A 21,004-nucleotide genomic window follows, 5' to 3' on the forward strand; every position below is an offset into this window, starting at 1 on the left:
AATAAGTACTTAGGAAAGTACCAAGTACTGATAAAAACTACTCAAGTAACAAAGTATTTGTACTTTATTGCTTCCCATCTCTGGAATAAACTATATTCTCACATGGTGGTGAAACAGTGTCAATTCAACTTCCCATTTGGCTATAATTCCAAAGAAAGAAAACTTTATACGCAAAAAAACTCAAGGAGAGTTACAAGGGGATGCATAACATTTAATATGCATTAAATATAAAATGGTAAATTGAAAGAAAAGAAAAAAACACAACCAAGCAAATTCTTAAAATTTTTTTGAACAGTAGCGACTAACGCACGTTTCAACATTGCCCTAACTGTCATTTCTCCCCTTTGTGAGATGTGCGCCGGCGTGGGACGAGCTGACGTTTCCTTGGCCGTTGACGGGTAAAAGCGCAACGGCAGCACCATTGCAGGCCGCAGAAATCGGAACAAAGACGGTTGCATCATTGGTCACATTTGCAGTGGTTTGAAGCAACGTCGCTCGGTACTGCTGCTGCTGCACGGCAGGCCACTGCTGAGTATGCAGGTTGAGCCAACCCGCAGACGTTGGATAGTAGCCGCCCATCGGCCCTTGGTTTGCTGCCTGCGGGAGGTAAAACTGGACCGGGTAAGCCTGGCCTGCATTTTCATTTGCAGGCGGTAAACTGCTTGGTCGCCAGTTACCCGCAGCTGGCGAGAACGGAGCATACCTGGAATACCTGTTTGAGATGCAAGTAATTTGTTGACCAGAAGAACCCGTATTTGATGGTTGAGCCTGGCTCGGACCTGCTGCTGCAGCAGTGAGAGCGTCACAAGTGCTCTTGACACCCTTTGTTATAACTGGTATTTGCATTGGCATCGTATGAGTATTTGCATATCCCGGCGCCGCCACATTATCGTGGCTGGCGCTTGGACAAATCGTATCCGCCGCTGGTTTGACATCAGCGGCTTCTGACCAATCAGGGTGACGGGGCACGTCGGTGGTCGTTGCCTTCTCCATCACGACGACCGACTTGTGGGGCGAGCTACTTGACACGCGATCGGGCGTGACGCGCCGCATCCCCGGCGTCGTCGATGGACCGATTTGGCAACTTTTCAAGTCCTCTCGACTGTTGCTCTTCACGGTTCCGGTGATGTGCTGCTGCACAGGAGTCATGTGACGCGCTTTTGATGGAGAGTGACCGACGACGGCGGCAGCAACACTGTCAACTGCCTCGGGTGAGCATCTATCGGATCCGGAGTTTCTATTTCCACACCCACAGCCGCCTTGACCCGCCTCCACTAGGATCGTTGGAGGGTTAACATTAGTAGACGTTGCTAACTTGGCTTTCAATGACTTGCGTCGGCATTTGCTCGGCCGAGCGTCACAGACTTGGGGCTTATTGGCGAAACTCCTGATGAGTTTGTCCAGAGAGTCATGGGATGCTCTTTTCCTGGTGGGAAGGGATTCGTCCTGACGAATTATTGGACTCGTAGTTGAAGGCGCAGCCCCTCTGGAGCGCGTCTGTTCTTTGACCTGAAAACAAGATGGCATCTTGCTGGCTGGAAAAGCAGCTACTGGAGGTCTGCGCTTCAAGTGTGTCAACTCGGCTTTCATTTGAGAACTTGGTTGTGTTTTGGAAACGCAACCAGAACTTTCAGGTGACCTGTTGTCCAAGCGCAAAGTTTCATCCCGGACTCGAGAAACAGGCGCTGTTTCCGAGCTTGGGTCAAGTTCCTCTTTCGCCTGACAATCCTGTGGCACTTCCAACGCAGACAAAGTAGTTGGAGGAGAGCTAAGCTGGTCGCCAAGGATGGGACGAACAGTTTCAGCAATTCCATAGACTTGTGACACCAGTTCAGCCATCACTTGACTATTGGGTTGCTCTTCAGCAATTGGATCAAAAGTTCCAAAAGATCCAGACTCCTGTGGCATTTGTTTAGCCGTCACATGAAAACTAGGCTGTTCCTGGGAAATGGGGCCAGCTTTTGCATCAGAGCCGGACTCTAGAGGCCTCAGGTCCGCCTTCACTTGAAATCTAGGCTGACTCTCGGAAACTGAACCAGCCGGTTTAAGAGATTCAAATTCTGGAGGCTTCAGTTGAGCCTTGGCATGAAAACTGGGACTGGGGCTTTTGGTGACAGAGTCCAAGTTTTTGTGAGGCCTGCGCATCACCCGATCTTTCAATTGGAGGACCGGTGGCGTCCTGGAGACGGGACTGGGAACCGGCGGTTCTGCTTTAATAAGAGCGCTTGTGCGATTCTCTTGCAGACGGACGGACGTGCTTGCTGGAGAAGCGGAAGGAACACAATCCGCATTCTCACACAAATCCTTGTCTTGTCCACTCAGTTTCTCAGAGGTCTGCTTTGCTTCAAAGACAAAAAAAAAATAAAAAGTCCAGAATAAATACAATTAAAAATGTCATGTAAAAGTCTTGACCTACCACTTTGTTGCGCTGCGTCCACAGGCTGACGGGTGGCACTCCGCAGCATGGCGAGCGCTTTGAACCAGACGTAAACGGTTGATAACAGGTACGAGGCACTCTCACAGCTCACATGTGACGTTCAACAATACCTTCTTTGAACGGCGCGTTCCAAACATTCTCGTACAACTCTTGAGACAGGAATAAAACCTTTGCGAAAACAAAAAAAAACATTTAGCATGAGGATACATTTGTCGTAGCATGCTAAAGCGTAGCATGCTAAAGCGTACCTTTGCGTCCATCTTTCGGGAATGCTCCTGCGCTGCGACTTTAATCACAAAATCGTTGAGGATATCCCATTTCATTTCATCTAGTACGTCCTCATCATACCAAAAGGAATCCATAAAATGAGGAAATGCTTTCAGCTGGCAAAAAAAAAAAAATAATAATTTCAAGTTATAGCATGATTATTCTGACTATGCGAGCAACAGAGGCAACCGTTAAATCCCCTTGCCATGTATGCAAGCTGATGATCCACGCTGGGCATGTGCTGGCAGATGTCACCGACGCTGAATTTCTTGCCGCAGCTCTCGCAGAAGTAGAACGAATTTTTAGAAATCCCACGACACTCGTACACAGATGCTAGACCTGACTGGGCAATGGCTTCATCATTAGCAGCCGAGTTGCATATTGGGGGAGGGGGTTAAGGTAGCTGTGAGTGACGCTCCTACGCACCTATGACTGGCTGGTCGGAGAGTCCCCGCACCCACAAAAAGGTGCTCAAGTTACTTGCATTTCCTGTCACAAAAGCAGCATCAGTGCATCGCGTTGTCACGGCAACCCTTCGAGGTTATTAACTCTTTGACTGCCAAAAACGTTAAATAACGTTTAGTAAAATCCTATGGAGGAGTGCCAAAGACGTTAAAAGACGTTTTTTTTCAAAACAGAGGTGAAACTAACCATTTTCTATTGTTGATTACTGAAAAACGGAATAAGGTAGAAACAAACTTTTTTTTCTGATGAAAGATGAGAGTCCAATCTTTCATTTGGTACTATGTGTGTTTCCATAGTCCAAACACAACATTTTCTGTGGACCTTGAAAGATCAGTCAAAAATGCTTAAATCGGCCGGCACCCACGGCATCCCTTTTCTGAAAACGTCTGGCAGTCAAAGAGTTAAGCCAACCTACCTGAAACAATTGGAACCCGACAAATGCCTTTATTCGGGCTGGACCGTCTTTCAATCTTGCGTTTCACAAGCAGACTCTGTGGTTCTACGTTGACAGACGCAGGAGGCGGCAGGCCGCGTCTTAACGGCGACAAAGCGTGTCGGTCTGGAGGTGAGGTCTTCTCGACACGCTGAGGCTCGGGGTCCAATGGCACTGGCGGCGAAGGTTCGCTGAAAGCAGACAGGTTCTCCTCCATGGCCTTTAAACCTGGATCACAAATCTTAGGGTCTGGCCCCACTAATACGGATGGCGAGGACTCGCCAGCATCCTTTAAAGCGGGATCACCGGTCTGTGCTTCATCAGGGCTTATTGACATTGCGGGCTCAACGCTTTGCGGGTTCTCGTCTGCCAACTTGAGAGCATCAAAGTCCCGCTTGTCAGAAATGTCTTTGCCACATTTGTATCCATGGCTACTATGGCCACTGGCCTCCGCCGGCTCAGTGGTTTGATCAGCCGCAGGGCTCGACCGAGACTCTGTATCAAATCCTAAACGGAGAAAGATGAAATGACAAAAAGATTGTCATGAATACCATATGCGAGAAATAAAACCACAGGGACCTTGTTTTGGCTTTTATAAGTACAGGGATGTGATTTGACCAAAGTGAAATTATCTGAAAATTTAGCCGGGGGTCCGGCCCAGCTAGGTCCAGGGCAGTGCCCTGGTGGGGGGACAAGGGGGGGGGGGGAGCCCCCCGGAGCTCATGGGTTTTCCGTGTTTTTAAGTACTTTCAATGCACTCACATGACAAAGAAATAGACAAAACAGCATAAATTTTCAATGTATATTGAACTATCCCATATAAAATGGCAGTTTTAGTCAACTCAAAATCAGTCACATTCAAAAACATTGGACTGCCTTTGCTTTTAAAAACTATCACTGAGAATATCATCATATCTAACTAATGTGATTACTAAGTTAACACATAAATAATGTTGAAGATTTCAAATTTCATGAACAAATAATTGTATCATGACCAAATGAAAAGTAACTCATATTAGAGCATACCACAAATGTCTTTGTTATAGCAGAAGATGTTATCTGTCGGAGTCATGTGCATACACAATGAACTACTAAAAAAAAATAAAAAATAAAAAAATAAAAAAATCGATTTTTTTTGGGGGGGGGGGGGATAAAAAAAGCGGAATTCCGCGAATTAGCGGAAAAATCACATCCCTGATAAGTAGTAACTATAAAAAACAAAACTTGAATGAAACGAACACGTCTGCCGAGGTGAAATTATCCAATAGAATCAAATGCAAGCAAAACACAATGAAACGTGGGAAACAGTGACCCCGACCAGGGAATTCTTTGGGGAGGTCTTGGTGGTACTGATACAAAATGAAAACAAGTTAACCGCAATCCATTTTCAACAACAAGTGCCACGTTAGTTCAGCCTTTCCCTACCCAAGGTTACTGAAATTCAATTACCATCTTCTGGGCTTGACGATCCTTGCCAGGAGACGAGGGAAGTGCGTGGAAAATGCACCGGCGCGTTGGACGAGGCCAGGAAGCGAGTCTCCAACCTCTGTAAAGCTACAGACAAAAACAAAAAGGATTATTTTGGCTTCCATCTAACCATCGTCTGTACCCTCATCAGGGTCACACGGGCGAGCCAAGTTACTTTGTGTTTTTTTTTGTTTTTGTTTCTCCATTTACCTTGGGCCACTGTAAGATTAGATAAGTCATTGTACTCCTCGGTGGTCACGTCGATTTCCTAAGCACAAAGACAAGATAAAGTCAAATTTCTCAAAAAGACAACAGGCAAGGAGTGTATAGCTGCGTTGCCGCTAGTTTTTCGCAAAATAAAAAAAGGCACTACAGCTAAATTCGCTTGTTATTCCCGAAGCAGTTCTGACACGAAGAGAGTGACCCCCGTACTTCCTACTGCCCTTTTTATTACTGGAAATGAGAAAGTGTTTCCAGTCCACTTTTTCCAAATACTATTTCAACGCGTCTCAACTAATACCAGTTTAGCTTTTTTTGCAAATCAAGAGGGTAATGGGAACACACCTCATTTCTCCTTTGACACCCCCAAATGTGTTGCAGGGATGTGATTTGACCAAAGTGAAATTATCTGAAAATTTAGCCGGGGGTCTGGGGGCCGCTGGCACCCAGCTAGGTCCAGGGCAGTGCCCTGGTGGGGGGACACGGGGGGCAAAGCCCCCCGAAGCTCATGGGTTTTCCGTGTTTTTCAGTACTTTCAATGCACTCACATGACAAAGAAATAGACAAAACAACAGCATAAATTTTCAATGTATATTGAACTATCCCATATAAAATGGCAGTTTTAGTCAACTCAAAATCAGTCACATTCAAAAACATTGGACTGCCTTTGCTTTTAAAAACTATCACTGAGAATATCATCATATCTAAATTAACACATAAATAATGTTGAAGAGTTCAAATTTCATGAACAAATAATTGTATCATGACCAAATGAAAAGTAACTCATATTAGAGCATACCACAAATGTCTTTGTTATAGCAGAAGATGTTATCTGTCGGAGTCATGTGCATACACAATGAACTACTAAAAAAAAAAAAAAAATAAAATAAAATTTTTTTTGGGGTTCCGCGAATTAGCGGAAAAATCACATCCCTGGTGTTGTATTGGCTGAAAGATGAACTCACCTGGATGTTCCGAAGTCCTAAACACTTCTCCACCTCAGCCATGCTGGATATCAACTTGTCCTGGTTGATGCCCAGCAAGCCCACGTCACTCAACTCCGGGAACCTCCGTTTCTTGTCGGGGACACGACGGCACAAACTGAACATCTCTGCCGGCACTTAAATATGAGGTTCTTTCCCCAAAATGAGGCACATACCAGATAGTTGTACAAGTGAACGTCTTCTGTCAGGTGACTGGAGCTTTCCAATCTGATGTGGCACAGAGTGCAGTAGGACTGCTTCCTCCCGTCGCTGTTTACCGCAACTATAAAGCTCAGGCCTAAAAATAAACGCACAAGAAAATTCATCACACGGACTAAGTCGTGGAGTTTCCATCAAACTCCACCCCATTTTTAATAGAATTTTCAAGAAATGCGAAAATAAAACGGAATGGAAATGCTAGGAAAAAAAATTTGCAAAAAATGTTTTTACACTTTGACTGGGTGGATTTTGAAGCGACGCGAGAAAAAAAAGGGAAATGCTAATTTTGGCTATGGAAACAGGTTTTGCGAATAAACGCTGACAAGACGAGATACGCGTGGCACGTTTTGACCGTATAGCACGTCACGCGTACGTTTGTAGTCACACAGCAATGGCGGACGATAAAGTAAGGTATATTTTGGGAGGACGACAAAACAACGAAATCTTTTCGGAATGAATTGACCTTACCGTAAACCACGCCCACATGACCTAGAAAACCAAAATGCCGGAGAGGGCTGCTCGCCGCATTTAGTGGGCGGGGGAGGGGCATGCCATGGTAAGGTCAATTAACTCTTTGACTGCCAAAAACGTTAAATAACGTTTAGTAAAATCCTATGGAGGAGTGCCAAAGACGTTAAAAGATGTTTTTTTTTTCAAAACAGAGGTGAAACTAACCATTTTCTATTGTTGATTACTGAAAAACGGAATATGGTAGAAACAAACTTTTTGTTCAGATGAAAGATGAGAGTCCAATCTTTCATTTGGTAGTATGTGTGTTTCCATAGTCCAAACACAATTTTCTATGGACCTTGAAAGATCAGTCAAAAATGCTTAAATCGACTGGCACCCACGGCATCCCTTTTCTGAAAACGTCTGGCAGTCAAAGAGTTAAAGAAGCTAATATTAATGCCGTTTTAGATGGAAAACGGCAAAGAAACGCTACGGTTGGTCAAGAATTACAAAAAGTGACGCCATCGCATCGCGCAGTCGCTTCCTGGTCTTCGTCTTCTTTTAAATTACTGGTGGATCACGTCTCTTAATGGTGTAGAGCGCCACCTACAGCGGCGGAGTCAACTCTCAATATTGACAAACGAATAACGGGTAGAAACGTCGCATGTCCGTTTTGCTCATTGTCAGTAAATTCCCTTATAAATTTGAAACCCGATTATTGTGAAGCCGAAGAATAATACTCACCAACTTTCAAAACAGTCGCCTTAGCTTTGCTGTGTGATGGTTTGGCTGCTGAGGTCGCCAGTCTGGCAGCACAAGGGTGGCTCTTTGAGGCCCGCGGTTCTGCATCAGCAAGGTTGCTCACTTTCTTGTCTTCAGATTTTCTACATCTCAACGCCGCCGCCGTCGTCGTCGTCTCCGGTGCTCCGCCCCGAGACTGGAGCAACGTTTTTGACGCAGCTTCTCTTTCCGCTCCAACTTCTGGCACTTTGGGCCCCAATGGTGGCTTGGCGAATGACGGTTTAGGGCTGGAATCGGATGCTATAAACTTGGAGGTTGAGACGGCGCAACTCGCGACAGGCGCGGTGGACCCGGCCGCCATCGCAGAGGGGGTTGCGCCGTGAGCGGTATTCGGTGCTGCGGGCTTGGTGACGGTTGCACCATGGACGGCCCCCGTGGGCTTGGAGGCGGCTTGGGGCGCATGGAATGATATTTTAGCACTGGGGCCGTTCGCACCATTGACGAGGGCGGCGGTTGCAGGTGTGGCGCAGAAGATCGTAGCGTGGTGGACGGCAGCGGAAGGTGCAGTAAGTGTGGAGAGTGTCGCACCGTGGCTGACTGTCACTGTTGTGGCTTTCGCGCTGCTTGCTGCAACTCCTGAGGGTGTTTTAGCACAACTGCTAGCAGGTGCGGTGGACTTCCTGGTGGTTGAAGACATCGTTGAAACGTCCCCGGATTTTGTTTCACAGACACTCGGCGCTGTCAATCTCTTGGCGAGGTAACTTCTGGCAGAGGGTGATGTGAACTTTGTTGCTGTGACGCTACAGGGGGTCGTAGTCGTCACTGCCCTGAGCTTTGTCGCGCAACTGGTGGTCGGTGCAGTCAATTGACCGCTCGCAACCGTAGGGCTAACGTCTGCGCTTGTCGTGCAGAGGTTTTTGAGTTTGGAGGGGCTTTCAATGGTTTGTTCAATATTCTCCCTTTTGATCTTTGGCTTTTCTTCCTGTGGCGCCATCTCTGTGGCGCTCCTTTTCATGCTCATCTCCTCATCCAGAGCATCCCTCAGCCTCTTTCGCCCCCTTTCCGTCCAAGAATAACCGCTCCTTTCTTGTGTTGGTGAACTTACAGTTCCTTTGGGGACTTGAACACAGTTAAAAAGCCCTCCATTAGTTCCGGCAATCAGAAAATGTTACCTTTTTTTTCCCCCCCAGAGCTGTCAAACAATGACATCTTTTAATCAGATTAACTCGTTTGCTCCCAAAAACGTATAAACACGTTCTATTCTAAATATTGCCATGGTCCCAAAAACGTATTCATAGCGTTTTTATTTTTTATGCTAGACCATAACAGAAGGCTTTTGATGCAGCTTCTGACTTTGACAAGGAGATAAAAAAAAAAGCTGACACACACCCAACATGAAAACCACCACAAACTTTCTTCTTTGGCTTACCCAACTGTGCTTGAGGTAGGACGATTGGGATAAGCGAACATTTGCTGAACCTCCTCTTTGCTGTACTCAGGATCAATTTCACTGGCAAGCAAATGGCGAAAGAACATGTCAAAACAAAAACAAAAAAAACACACCTGCACGTTTCACATTAAACGTTAAAAGGTGTGCATATCTCCAAATATTTGTTTTGAGGGTTTAGTCTCCTTTCTATGACGGCATTAGGGCCACGTATAAATATATCTTTTTTTTTTTTGTCAGTCATTCACTTGCATTTACCTTAAGTATGCTAGCTTTTGATTGGTTAGTGTTAGTCAGCTGACCAAGAAGTGTTGTCCCTCTGGCTGCGGTGAATGACGGGTAAAATTTAAATTTAAAAATGAATCCGTCTCCATCCAGCCTTTTTATTTTATGAACAGTGTCCCATTAACTCTTTGACTGCCAAAAACGTTAAATGACGTTTAGTAAAATCCTATGGAGGAGTGCCAAAGACGTTAAAAGACGTTTTTTTTTTTTTCAAAACTGAGGTGAAACTAACCATTTTCTATTGTTGATTACTGAAAAACGGAATAAGGTAGAAACAAACTTTTTTTTCTGATGAAAGATGGGAGTCCAATCTTTCATTTGGTAGTATGTGTGTTTCCATAGTCCAAACACATCATTTTCTGTGGACCTTGAAAGATCAGTCAAAATGCTTAAATCGGCTGGCACCCACGGCATCCCTTTTCTGAAAACGTCTGGCAGTCAAAGAGTTAACCACCAACGAATCCTCACATTAGATTAGCCTATAGCTACGCTACGTGTATTTCTCATAAATTGCTGAGGTTTTTTTCTCTGAATATTGTCCCCACCCTCTAAAAAATTTTTTTTTTTACTTTTACGCCGTCGTACTGGTTTTCCCAAAAGGATAAATTGCCACCCTAAACCTCACTTTTGGAATTTGAACACTAATAATCACCTTTGGTGTAGCTGCAAGGTTCCTCGACGGGCTTATCCAACTTTATTTTCTGCGCAGAAGGCAAGAGTTAGTCGGAGACTTGTCATCCCGGGTTCCTAAGTGTGCTTCGTCATACCTGTATACACGATACGCTGTGAATACGTGCAGCCTGGCTTGCCAGGTCAAGCAAAACCTTCGTACCACAATCGGCGGTCAGCGAGCCAGGATGGAATCGCTCCTTGAGCGGAAACGCCACCAAAATCGACGTTCAATGCAAATCAGATTTGGTTTTAAACGAGCGAGCGCACTTACAAGAAACCTGGTGACGTGTTGCCAGCTGAAGGCGTGCGCGTAGCCCTCCTCGTTCGACAGCCGCCTTTCACACAGCAGACACAGCAACGATTCAAACGTGGCGTTGTTGGCTGCGTCGTGGGCGTCATGCAGCGCCACAAAATTGCGCCCTGCGATGGAAAAAAAAAAAGAGTTCAGACCACCCAGGGATGAAAAACAACTCTCGATTTTGTCACTGCTCCTTTACTCACCCAAAAGTGGGTAAGAGTTGTGTTCGTGGAATCGGCTGAAAGTTCGGCATGGCGGCACTGATGAGAAGTAACAAGTAATTAATTCATATCGGGATTTAAAACCATCGCATGCCGTTGTGTGCGCTTCTTCTAATTGTGAGATGAAATGCATCAAAGAGGGAGGTTGCGTCGGGATTTGGGAGTTCAAACCGACACTGCGGCTTCACACATTGAGATAACAGGGCACACGGCAATGTCAAATTTGACAGTCCCTGAAGTGGAACACGGCAGATCGCGACTGAAGCCCGTTTGCGTAAATGTCCGCCGCACATCACGCAGAGACGAGCGCCGCCGCTCACAGGCCGGTGCCGCGCGCACGTCGCCGATTCTTCTACGGAGGGGCGTCGCATTGCTCCTGATTGGCCCGTTTAGTCACATGCTGCGATGGGCTTTCCCCGGATACGTTCAGCGAAGACGACAAGTGTTTGTAAGTGGAAAACAAAAACAGTTTGCTAAGCCCGTAGCGTGTTGTGTTTTGGTGCGTTACGGCTGACAGCAACCATTGCAAGTTGTCATTAAATAATTATTAGCTGGCGGTTTGGCCTGATCACTGCTCAAATGTTACAATATGCATTTTGTATGATGCAAGCTCGAGGCGTTATCGGGGCAGGACGGGCAGAAAAAAAATGGGCCCAGGCATTTTGACTTAAGCCCGCCGGCCCGTCCCAGTCTGACTTCTGACCACCCCCTGCCTAACATGTAGTTCTGCCACTGATATTGATGTTGGATTTAGTTTGCCGACTATATTCTCAAAGGATTAATGGACTAGTCCCTCTAAATTGTGGGCGTGTCTCTTGGTTGTGGAACGGTGGAAAATAATTAAAAAGCACCGCATCAGCCCCAAAGGATGCCGGCCCAGCGGGCATCTGCCGTGTATGTACAGATGGCCAGTCCGGCCCTGAGCAATATAAAGACGCGCAAATGGCAGCCAAAGTTTTTTTTCTCTCTCTCCGCTTCCTTGTTCCGGAAATGGCCATAAAAATGCAGAGGAATCTCCACTCCGTGGCGTCCTAACCAAATACCAACCGTAGCGACACCCCCGACCAACGTCGCTGCAATGTCCCACTTTAGCGAGTTATGATCCTGCTCGATTCGTATTAGCCATTGTGAGTGCACTACCAAAATGGCTTCTGTTTGGCAAATTCATGGTTGACTTCACATGGACCATATATATATATAAATGTAAATTTTCGAATATCAGGTTGTCAATACATTTTTACATGCTACAAGCAATTAGCTACACCCCCCCCCCCTCACCCCCAAGCTGCAACACCACGCCGTGCACATGCACTAATGTTAAATGTGCAAATTAGCAGTGATTCATCACATGCAGGTACGAATATTCAGGCATGAAACTACTTCAGTTCATAGTTCTTAATTGACTAAAGTTTCCGACAAAAGTTCATTGTTCCAAACGTGAACTAGTTCACAATTCAAGCCCTTTTGCCCCCGCAATTCATTTTCTTCATCATATTTCATCTTAGGTTTCCAATCTTGGGACTTAGTAGACTAACAAGGGACCTCGATTGTATTTTTGTGCCATGCGGAAATGTGTTTTATTTGGATATTTGAAAATTGGCACGTGAGGTGCTTACTACCCTGCGTGCGTTTCCACAGCGTGTGTGTGTGAATATTCGTTATTTGATCACTCCTGAAGTCGATGCTAATTGCGTTAGCATTTCAATTGGATCCTCCAAGCCCTTTAGCATTAGCGCTAGTCTGCTTTCCTTGTAAGGAACCCAAGAGTCTCGAGAGCCTTCTTATCCTTGTGTCTGTGCATTTCAAATGTCTTCGGTGGTGTGAACCTGACAAACAAAAGTGTGTAATTATTCATGCTGCGTTTTGTTTTACAGTAAACGCCAAGTGGGGTGTCATTAAAGCTCATTTATGGTGTAAGATTAAGATAAGATTCACTGATTGTCACACTCACCGAAGTGGGGCGAAATTCGTGCTCCGCATTTTTTATTATTTTTTTTTCTCCAGGAGAGCTCAGTATTGTTCATTCGATTTGACATCATCATTGCTCTCCTTTTTTTAAAAAAACAAATAAATTAAAAAAATTTAATGAATGTTTTTTTTTTAATTATTATTTTTTTTAAATATATATACATATACACACACACGCATATATATATATATTTTTTTTTTGTATGTGGGTGAGTATGTGTATGTGCGTGTGCGTGCAAGTGTGTGTGTATTCATCAGTTCACCTAAAGCCCATTAAAAAAAAATCCCATACTAATAATATAATATAATAATAAATTGCCAAATGCAGAAACATCAATGTAAGTTATCACGATGTAGTGGCTCTCGCTAACAGACAGAATTAAGTAACCGGAATTAGGTTAAAAAATTCTATATACGTAGACCGTGTTTCTATAAATTTTGATATTTGTTTTTTTATTTCTGACACTGACATAATACTCCGCATTTGACCCACATCCCCTGAGGGAGCGGTGAGCAGCAGCAGCAGCAGCCGCGCTCGGGAATCATATGGTGATCTAACCTCCCAATTCCAACCCTCAATGCTGAGTGTCAAGCAGAGCGGCAACGGGTCCCATTTTTATAGTCTTTGGTATGACCCCGGGCGGGAATTGAACCCACGACCTCCCAGTCTCAGGGCGGACACTGTGTACCACTAGGCCACTGAGCTGTCCAAGCACGGAGCCCGCAATGAGCTCGTTCACGCACTACGTCACCCCGCTGAAATTTCCCCTGATCGATCTGCAACGCAGATCACCAAAAATGCTTTCAAAATGATCAATTTGGCTGAAAGATGATTTTCATGCTTGAATATCTCAAATCATGCACTAATGGGAGTCGCGGCGACACGGGTTTACCGTTGCGTTTTAAGACGTGGTGGGGTTTTAGCCTGTCCATCACTGCGGATACATTGATCAATTCAAGAGACGTAAAAGCGCCAGGAGATTGTTTCGTTAGTTCCGAGTTCATTTCAGATACCGACCTTTCTGGTAACTTGGTGGACTAATGCTATTTAACATCGAGCTGGGCAAATCCATCACCTGGGAAAGGGAGGGAAACAAATGTAAATCTCCCGAGATATACTTTGATGTTTTTCGGCATATTCGGCGTCTTTACCTTAATAACCACACGACTCCACCATCTTTCCTTCTCCTCCGCATCCACTTCTGCCTGCAATAATGTCAGTCCGGGAACTTGTTTCCAACCAAACGGCAGTCGCCAGGGATTCAGATACAACTAGGAGACGACATTTACATTTGTTTATATTTTGAAAACTAGTTTCGTGACAACACAAAGATTATCGACCGATCGCTTAGATGATATCCAGGCCACTGCTACAGATAATTGACTGTAAACCATGCAAAATTGCTGCATCGCAACTCGAGCCTGGCCAATAAATCCGGGGGGCGGCGGCGTCCTGATGAGCTAATAAGGAAGCTGACCAGCGTTTGCAGGAGGTGCCGATGCGTGTTCAAATGTTCCTTCAGCGACGTCTTTGGAATAGCGTCCTGGCAAGCGCAACAGACGCAGACGGCTTCGGACGCGGCCTGCGAGTTGTGACAGAAGATCATCATGGACGCCCCTAATTCGCAAAAAGATGAGCGGCAGCAACGTTATCACACAATTTTTACGGCCAAAGCGGCCGGAGAAGCCGATTCGTCACCTGGCGCTGAGAACTCATCCAGTTGATTGAATATATCGTGCTCGAGGTTGAATCCTAAAAGGACAAAGCATGTATTGAAACTTTTGAAAGCAAACGGCTCGAAAGTGACGTTCTCACTGGCTCAGAAACGTTGCGCACTTTCAGCCGCGGCCGCATTGTGGTCGCGGTCCTGCATTTGTCCCGTGTCAGGCGGGTTTGCGTTATCGTGGCTAAAGATGGTCTTCATCATCTGGAATGAAAACTCTTCGTGATGACATCATATGGCATATGACGCAGCGATTCAACGTAAAAGTGTAGACGCACCATTTTGTGTTGCTCATTTTGCACGTGCTGGAAATATTGCTGCGGCGTGCCCAACTGGATATTGCAGTTCTGAAAATTATGGGCAAAATCCAAAGTTTGATAAACTTACAAATGGCCCCTATTTCACTGCACGGTACTTTCCTGGCTGGTAACCTGGTACACTACCGCTGGTCACTCTTTGTTCAGGCAGATTATTTGAGTAAACTTGCTAAAAATGCTAAATTTAGCATACTCCATAAACTACACAATTTTTTTTTAACTCTGACTGCTAGACGTTTTCAGAAAAGGGATGCCGTGGGTGCCAGCCGATTTAAGCATTTTTGACTGATCTTTCAAGGTCCACAGAAAATTATGTGTTTGGACTATGGAAACACACATACTACCAAATTAAAGATTGGACTCTCATCTTTCATCAGAAAAAAAAGTTTGTTTCTACCTTATTCCGTTTTTCAGTAATCAACAAAAGAAAATGGTTAGTTTCACCTCTGTTTTGAAAAAACCGTCTTTTAACGTCTTTGGGATTCCTCCATAGGATTTTACTAAACGTTATTTAACGTTTTTGGCAGTCAAAGAGTTAAAAATCTGTTTCCTTAGGATGGCCCTCGCCCTCCATGGTTGTCCACCAGCAAGTTACATTCCAACTGATATTTTTCATGGTTGCTCCAGTCAATAAAGCAACATAATACCACTCGCCAAACGGCGTACCGTGCAGTGGAAAAGCAAAAAGTTCCAAAAGATGCAAATGTGCTTTTCGTCTTTACCTGACAACATATTTTGTACGACTTCTCAGATGCGCCTACCAGAGAAAATAAAGCAATTGATTCCACACCAATAGATGTAAATGCTTTCTTCCACAGTAAGCATCAACAAAAAGCAGCGACAATACTGATGATGATGATGATGATGATCTCCCTTCAACTGGACCTTGAAGATCTCAGGATCTTTGAAATAAGCCCCACAGTATCATGACTTGTCCCCCCCCCCCCCCATTCTATTAAATAATCAGGTATTGGGATTAAAATATATTTTTGCTTAACTCTTTGACTGCCAGACGTTTTCAGAAAAGGGATGCCGTGGGTGCCAGCCGATTTAAGCATTTTGACTGATCTTTCAAGGTCCACAGAAAATGATGTGTTTGGACTATGGAAACACACATACTACCAAATGAAAGATTGGACTCTCATCTTTCATCAGAAAAAAAAGTTTGTTTCTACCTTCTTCCGTTTTTCAGTAATCAACAATAGAAAATGGTTAGTTTCACCTCAGTTTTGAAAAAAACGTCTTTTAACGTCTTTGGCACTCCTCCATAGGATTTTACTAAACGTTATTTAACGTTTTTGGCAGTCAAAGAGTTAATAATGATCGACCAACTCTTATTTCTAGATAATCCAACTTTTTTTTTTCTTTTTAATTGTGCTTAAACTCATTCACTCCCAGCCATTTTCACTGAAGCAGCCCCCTTCACTCCCGGCTGTTTTTCTGGATTTCCGACTCATTTTAATTTGCAAGGCCCACAGAATATTGTGTTCTATTGCTATCAAAACATGGAACCTACCAAAAGAAAGATTGGAGTCTCTTTTTTTTTTTATATAGTTAATGCCGGCAATATGAATGGCGCACACACACGATTCCGCAAGACGAGTCAAGTCATCTGTTGTGCCGCGACGAGACAAAACGCTCCCGGCAACAACTTCAAAATAAAAGCTGATCTTGGCATTGCGCTCCACATATCGCTTGGTATGCGGTGGTTTATTTTGAAGCTGGCCTTCTCGTGTCAAATATTCCCCCACAATGTAAACGGTTTAATTTGTTGGGATTTGTCATTGCACCGTTTCCATACAAGACCAGGCCTACTCTGCCTCTGATTGGCTAGTGGCTCTTATGCCGGAAATCTGTTGGCACCGTGCCGCAGTACTTTTAAGCCCTGTGTTTTCCGGATGGCAAGTATTCAAGCGAGCCGTGTGAGAAGACCGAAGAACCCGAGACGGACGCAAGCCGTGCTTTTCCTCACAAACAACATCCAATCGTGGCTTCCATTTTGACGCCATTTACTCACTCAGGGCGGGACAGATGTTTTTGGTCTCTCCGCCATCCTCTTTACTCATCGCTGCATTGAGTTTGCCATCTATCAGCATGAAAGACAAACATCAGGCTCCAGCTTCCTCCAAGCTATTTCAAGACCGATTCGGTTTCAGTGAACGTCTACCTCCAAGCAGCGGGGGAAGCGTTTCGTACGCACTGAGAGCGAGCGTCACTGTCGACAAGAAGCATATTCTGGTTGTGTACCAAATTAGTAGTCGACGAGAGAGGCGGGTTGCGTACCTTGGACGTAGTTTAAGGATTCACACATGGAAATAAGCCTGCAAGGCAAATGTAAAGTCTAAACAGACGAGGGAAAGGATGACGTCGTCAGCATATGCAAACAATGGCCCCGTTGAGGCTCAAACGACTTTTGATTAGCATCAGAGACAAACCTTAAGCGCGCCAACCCTGCTGAGATTCAAACGCTTCATCCTATTTTTGTCTGCAAAGCTCTAAAAGACACGCGGAGGCCATTTATTTGTATACAAAAGGTAGGCTTCATTTGAAAGGTATGCTGGACTTACATAGTAGCCGCATTCATGGGGAAGAGAGGTGAGGTGCTGGATTATCTCGCGGTCCGGCACAATTTCCTTGCACGCGTGGCACAGATACATGACTTTGTCGACTCCCAAAGTAAAACAGGCCGTCAGCAGTTGCAATCCTAGGAGAAGTTCTCACGGTGAGCCATCATCGAAGCAAAAACCTCTTTTTTTTTTTCCCCTCATAAAAGTCGATCATTGCAATCCCCATGAAGCAGCACAACTACCGGACGGAGCCAAATGACATTGTTGCTCGCTGGACCCCGGATGCTTTGTGTTTTCTTGAACCCGCGTACCAATACAAGATAAGCCAAGCTTTCGGAATCTGAATCTAGCAATGGCTGCACAGGGGACTACAATGTCACGAAACAGCTTTCAAACCTAAAGGGTTCTGTTGTACGCTCAATTGGATGTCTCGTTCCATAATGATGATGCGGGGCAACTTGCCTGCAGAGGAGAGAAAAAAAAAAAAATGGGAGTGACTGATGACCATTTTAAAATCATCATGTCAGAGGCTACTACGTTCACACCGCTGGTCTTAATGCTCAAATTGGATTTTACATTACATTACATTACATTACATATTAATTGCGACCTCGGTCTGTCTGTAGTGAGAATCACAGACAGCAGTCAGATTGGACTCTCAATTTCAGGGATGTGATTTGACCAAAGTGAAATTATCTGAAAATTTAGCCGGGGGTCTGGGGGCCGCTGGGACCCAGCTAGGTCCAGGGAGCTCATGGGTTTTCCGTGTTTTTAAGTACTTTCAATGCACTCACATGACAAAGAAATAGACAAAACAACAGCATAAATTTTCAATGTATATTGAACTATCCCATATAAAATGGCAGTTTTAGTCAACTCAAAATCAGTCACATTCAAAAACATTGGACTGCCTTTGCTTTTAAAAACTATCACTGAGAATATCATCATATCTAACTAATGTGATTACTAAGTTAACACATAAATAATGTTGAAGAGTTCAAATTTCATGAACAAATAATTGTATCATGACCAAATGAAAAGTAACTCATATTAGAGCATACCACAAATGTCTTTGTTATAGCAGAAGATGTTATCTGTCGGCGTCATGTGCATACACAATGAACTACTAAAAAAAATAAAATAAAAATAAAATCGGATTTTTTTTTTTTGGGGGGGAGATAAAAAAAAAGCGGAATTCCGCGAATTAGCGGAAAAATCACATCCCTGCAATTTGCCAATTTCATGTTTTGACCATGGAGAGAGAGAGAGAGAGAGGAAAAAAAAGATGGCTTACCAGTAACTGATAAGAACTCTGAAGCACAGAAAATAAAGTGGTTAGTTAGAATGGTAAGCTTGAACATGAATGGAGACGACTCATACCACCAGCAAAAATACACTACCTGTCTGAAATACTTGTTTCATTTTCTGGAATGATTAAAAACAAAAAGGGGGGGGGGGAGGGGTGGGCAAAGTCAACTTGCGAACTTGTAACTGGAATGTCAAATGAACGTCAATGCCAACCTCTTGATGCACTTTCGAATATATGTGACCCTTGAACTCTGCAAATTTTTTGCATTTGGTGAGGCACACCTGCAACCCCAAAAAAAAAAATGGCAACATGACAAGTTGTTTTGCATTAAACACACTCAAAACACTTTTTTTGTGAGCCTTGAATCACATTGAAAAAGAAACAACTCTCTTATCGGAATCCGTCCACCAGGCCACTTTAGCATCATGCAGCAACTTTAATTACGGGTAAACACATGTTCATCAAGGAAGTTTACATTGACAAACATACAGTCTATATATATATAAATAAATATATACATTACACATACATACATGAACCCAATTTAAAAATATATGCCATTTAGTTTAGCCTAGCATTGGTAAGAACTTCAAATAGATTTACTTGGAACATTTGAAAATCACCGAGCTTGAAAACGCACGATAAAAAAAAAAGATTTGCTTGACTCATTTCTCATCGTCTATTCTCTCTGCTCAAAATCAGACACAAGTGCTCAAGGCCAAAGTGTGGAGACAGACGCCTCCATGTTCCGTGCCTTATCAGTGACCAATCCCCACATCAGGAAATGGCAGCTGTGGGGTGATACCAGAGTCAAAAGCATCACCCGAGCCATTGAGACCAAAAAAAAAAGAGCTGATGCTCCATTCCAACTTCATTTCACTGTAAGACTCTGTAAAGTGAAACCATAGATTTGTTTCTATACACACACACACGTGTTGAAAATAAATTGCTAGTTGTACAAAGACTGCGAAGTGGCCTCAGGCATGAGTCGTCCTCCCCAACTACTGAAGCCGTCGTCATGCTCGGGTGTAGTGGCCCCTTCTCCATGCAAATTTGCAAAACACCAATTTCAAATACCCACAGTTACATGTTATCATCACAATGGCATCCCTTGCGACAATTGGTGCAAACGTTGCCCACAATTACCATCTTTATAATTGTAAATAAATTGAAGGATGCTCCTGGGGGGGGGGCGAAGCACTCAATTTTATTTCATCAAATGGTTGCACAAAATAAAACTCATAAGGCTCCAGATACACTTTTAAAGTAAACAACGTATGGGCTACATCTTCTTAAAATATGTTTCTAAATCCAGATGACTTTTTTGGTTGCAACCACTTGATGAAATAAAATTGAGTAAATTCAACACACAATTTTTTTCCACTATAATTAAAATACATTTTCTGCAGTACTGGTACAGTGTCAAAATATTGCAACACTTCCATGTGTACCTGATGATCATTAGACAGACACAAATGTAAGACTGAATGTACTGGTGTTGTGTTGGAATATAAATCAATCAGGCGAATCACTTTTGAAGATTAGAGCTGCTATGACTCCAGCTGACCACCAGGTGTCACCGGTACGATCTATCTTATGGGGCTTTGGAACTTCCGACTCTTTTTTTCCAAATCAATCAGCCGAAAGCCTCAAAAGCTTCACAAGGCTTCATTGTCCCATCTCTTAAAAAAAAAAAAAAAAACTTACCATCACAGCCCAGTACGGGACATTGGACAAGAACTGCAAAGCGCTAATTAGGTCGGTTAGGTTAGCATCATGTTGAACGGAACCAAAAGACTAAAAACACGCGCCATGAACAGTTTCTTATTCAAAAATGTTAGTTAGCAAAATCGTGCACGGGCAGTTAGTTAGCATCATCTTCTAAAATTGAACAGTCTTAGTCTCCACTTACCTGACAAGCTAAACCGTGGCTCCATTTGTTGGAGCCGAAATGTTGGTTAGAAAATGCGGCCATTGTAGAGGAAAATAGAAATGAATGAAGACGTCTGCGTCGAATCCAGTCGTAAGATGGACAAAATGGCTCTTCCCGAAAGTATGGCAGTTTGGCAAATGTGATTTATGTGACTTTGAAACACGTGTGGGGGGTCTGTGCTTAATATAGAGGGATTAGGCTGTGCCCCCGCCCCCCTCCTCCTCGTGCGGACAGATGATTGGCCAGTAAAAGTTTTAGGGGCGGAGCGTGGACATATTTATGGTCCTTTATTTCATCAGTTGTATTTTTTTTTTTTTTAAGCAGCACGATGTAATTCTAAATCACTGTACTTTCTCTAGAAAATACAAAAGGAAAACGCCACCTGTACGTAGTGTGGCACTGTTAGCTTGTTCTATATTATAATTTTTAGCTTAGGCTGATGATGTGCTTTAGCAATATGTTATAGCATTGTATTATCATTCGCAGCAACATATTTGAGAAAAATGCAGTAACAATAATTCACCTTATTTAACAAGTACTGTGCAATAAGGTGTGGATGAAAGAAGAACTGGGGTCATGTTG

The 21,004-nt window shown here is 43.9% G+C and overlaps 1 protein-coding gene across 4 annotated transcripts; it reads right to left on the reverse strand.

The window, feature by feature from the left end:
- Positions 1-190: 190 nt before the first annotated feature.
- Positions 191-20,560, reverse strand: LOC144037189 (uncharacterized). Of its 4 annotated transcripts, none has more exons than XM_077548451.1 (34): positions 20,402-20,560; positions 18,702-18,770; positions 18,581-18,605; positions 18,475-18,492; positions 17,577-17,642; positions 17,181-17,317; positions 17,049-17,108; positions 16,897-16,954; positions 16,781-16,828; positions 16,631-16,699; positions 15,336-15,370; positions 14,575-14,643; positions 14,410-14,500; positions 14,272-14,325; positions 14,051-14,190; positions 13,725-13,844; positions 13,591-13,648; positions 10,587-10,643; positions 10,357-10,505; positions 10,181-10,282; positions 10,066-10,114; positions 9,111-9,191; positions 7,685-8,800; positions 6,448-6,569; positions 6,254-6,364; positions 5,280-5,337; positions 5,052-5,156; positions 3,585-4,109; positions 3,131-3,193; positions 2,910-3,043; positions 2,686-2,820; positions 2,548-2,605; positions 2,417-2,473; positions 191-2,342 (listed from the first exon to the last, which is right to left on the reverse strand). In XM_077548451.1, exons 1-34 carry the CDS (start codon positions 20,462-20,464, stop codon positions 325-327), a joined length of 6,120 nt encoding a protein of 2,039 aa, XP_077404577.1. In that variant the 5' UTR covers positions 20,465-20,560; the 3' UTR covers positions 191-324. The 4 variants fall into 4 exon arrangements, 3 of the variants coding, with proteins under 3 accessions (XP_077404577.1, XP_077404578.1, XP_077404579.1); XM_077548453.1 differs by having other exon boundaries at positions 2,186-2,337; XR_013288855.1 differs by lacking the exons at positions 191-2,342; positions 2,417-2,473; positions 2,548-2,605 and having other exon boundaries at positions 2,910-3,047.
- Positions 20,561-21,004: the final 444 nt, after the last annotated feature.

Source organism: Vanacampus margaritifer, chromosome 17 (genome assembly GCF_051991255.1).
Source record: "Vanacampus margaritifer isolate UIUO_Vmar chromosome 17, RoL_Vmar_1.0, whole genome shotgun sequence".
Classification (NCBI taxonomy): domain Eukaryota; kingdom Metazoa; phylum Chordata; class Actinopteri; order Syngnathiformes; family Syngnathidae; genus Vanacampus; species Vanacampus margaritifer.

Coding starts and splice junctions, on each gene's coding strand:
- LOC144037189 (XM_077548451.1), bottom strand. CDS start 20,464: ATGGCCGCATTTTCTAACCAACATTTCGGCTCCAACAAATGGAGCCAC. Junction 18,606..18,701: donor ATTCGAAAGTGCATCAAGAG/GTTGGCATTGAC, acceptor TAATCATTCCAG/AAAATGAAACAAGTATTTCA. Junction 17,109..17,180: donor CCCATGAATGCGGCTACTAT/GTAAGTCCAGCA, acceptor CGTGTCTTTTAG/AGCTTTGCAGACAAAAATAG.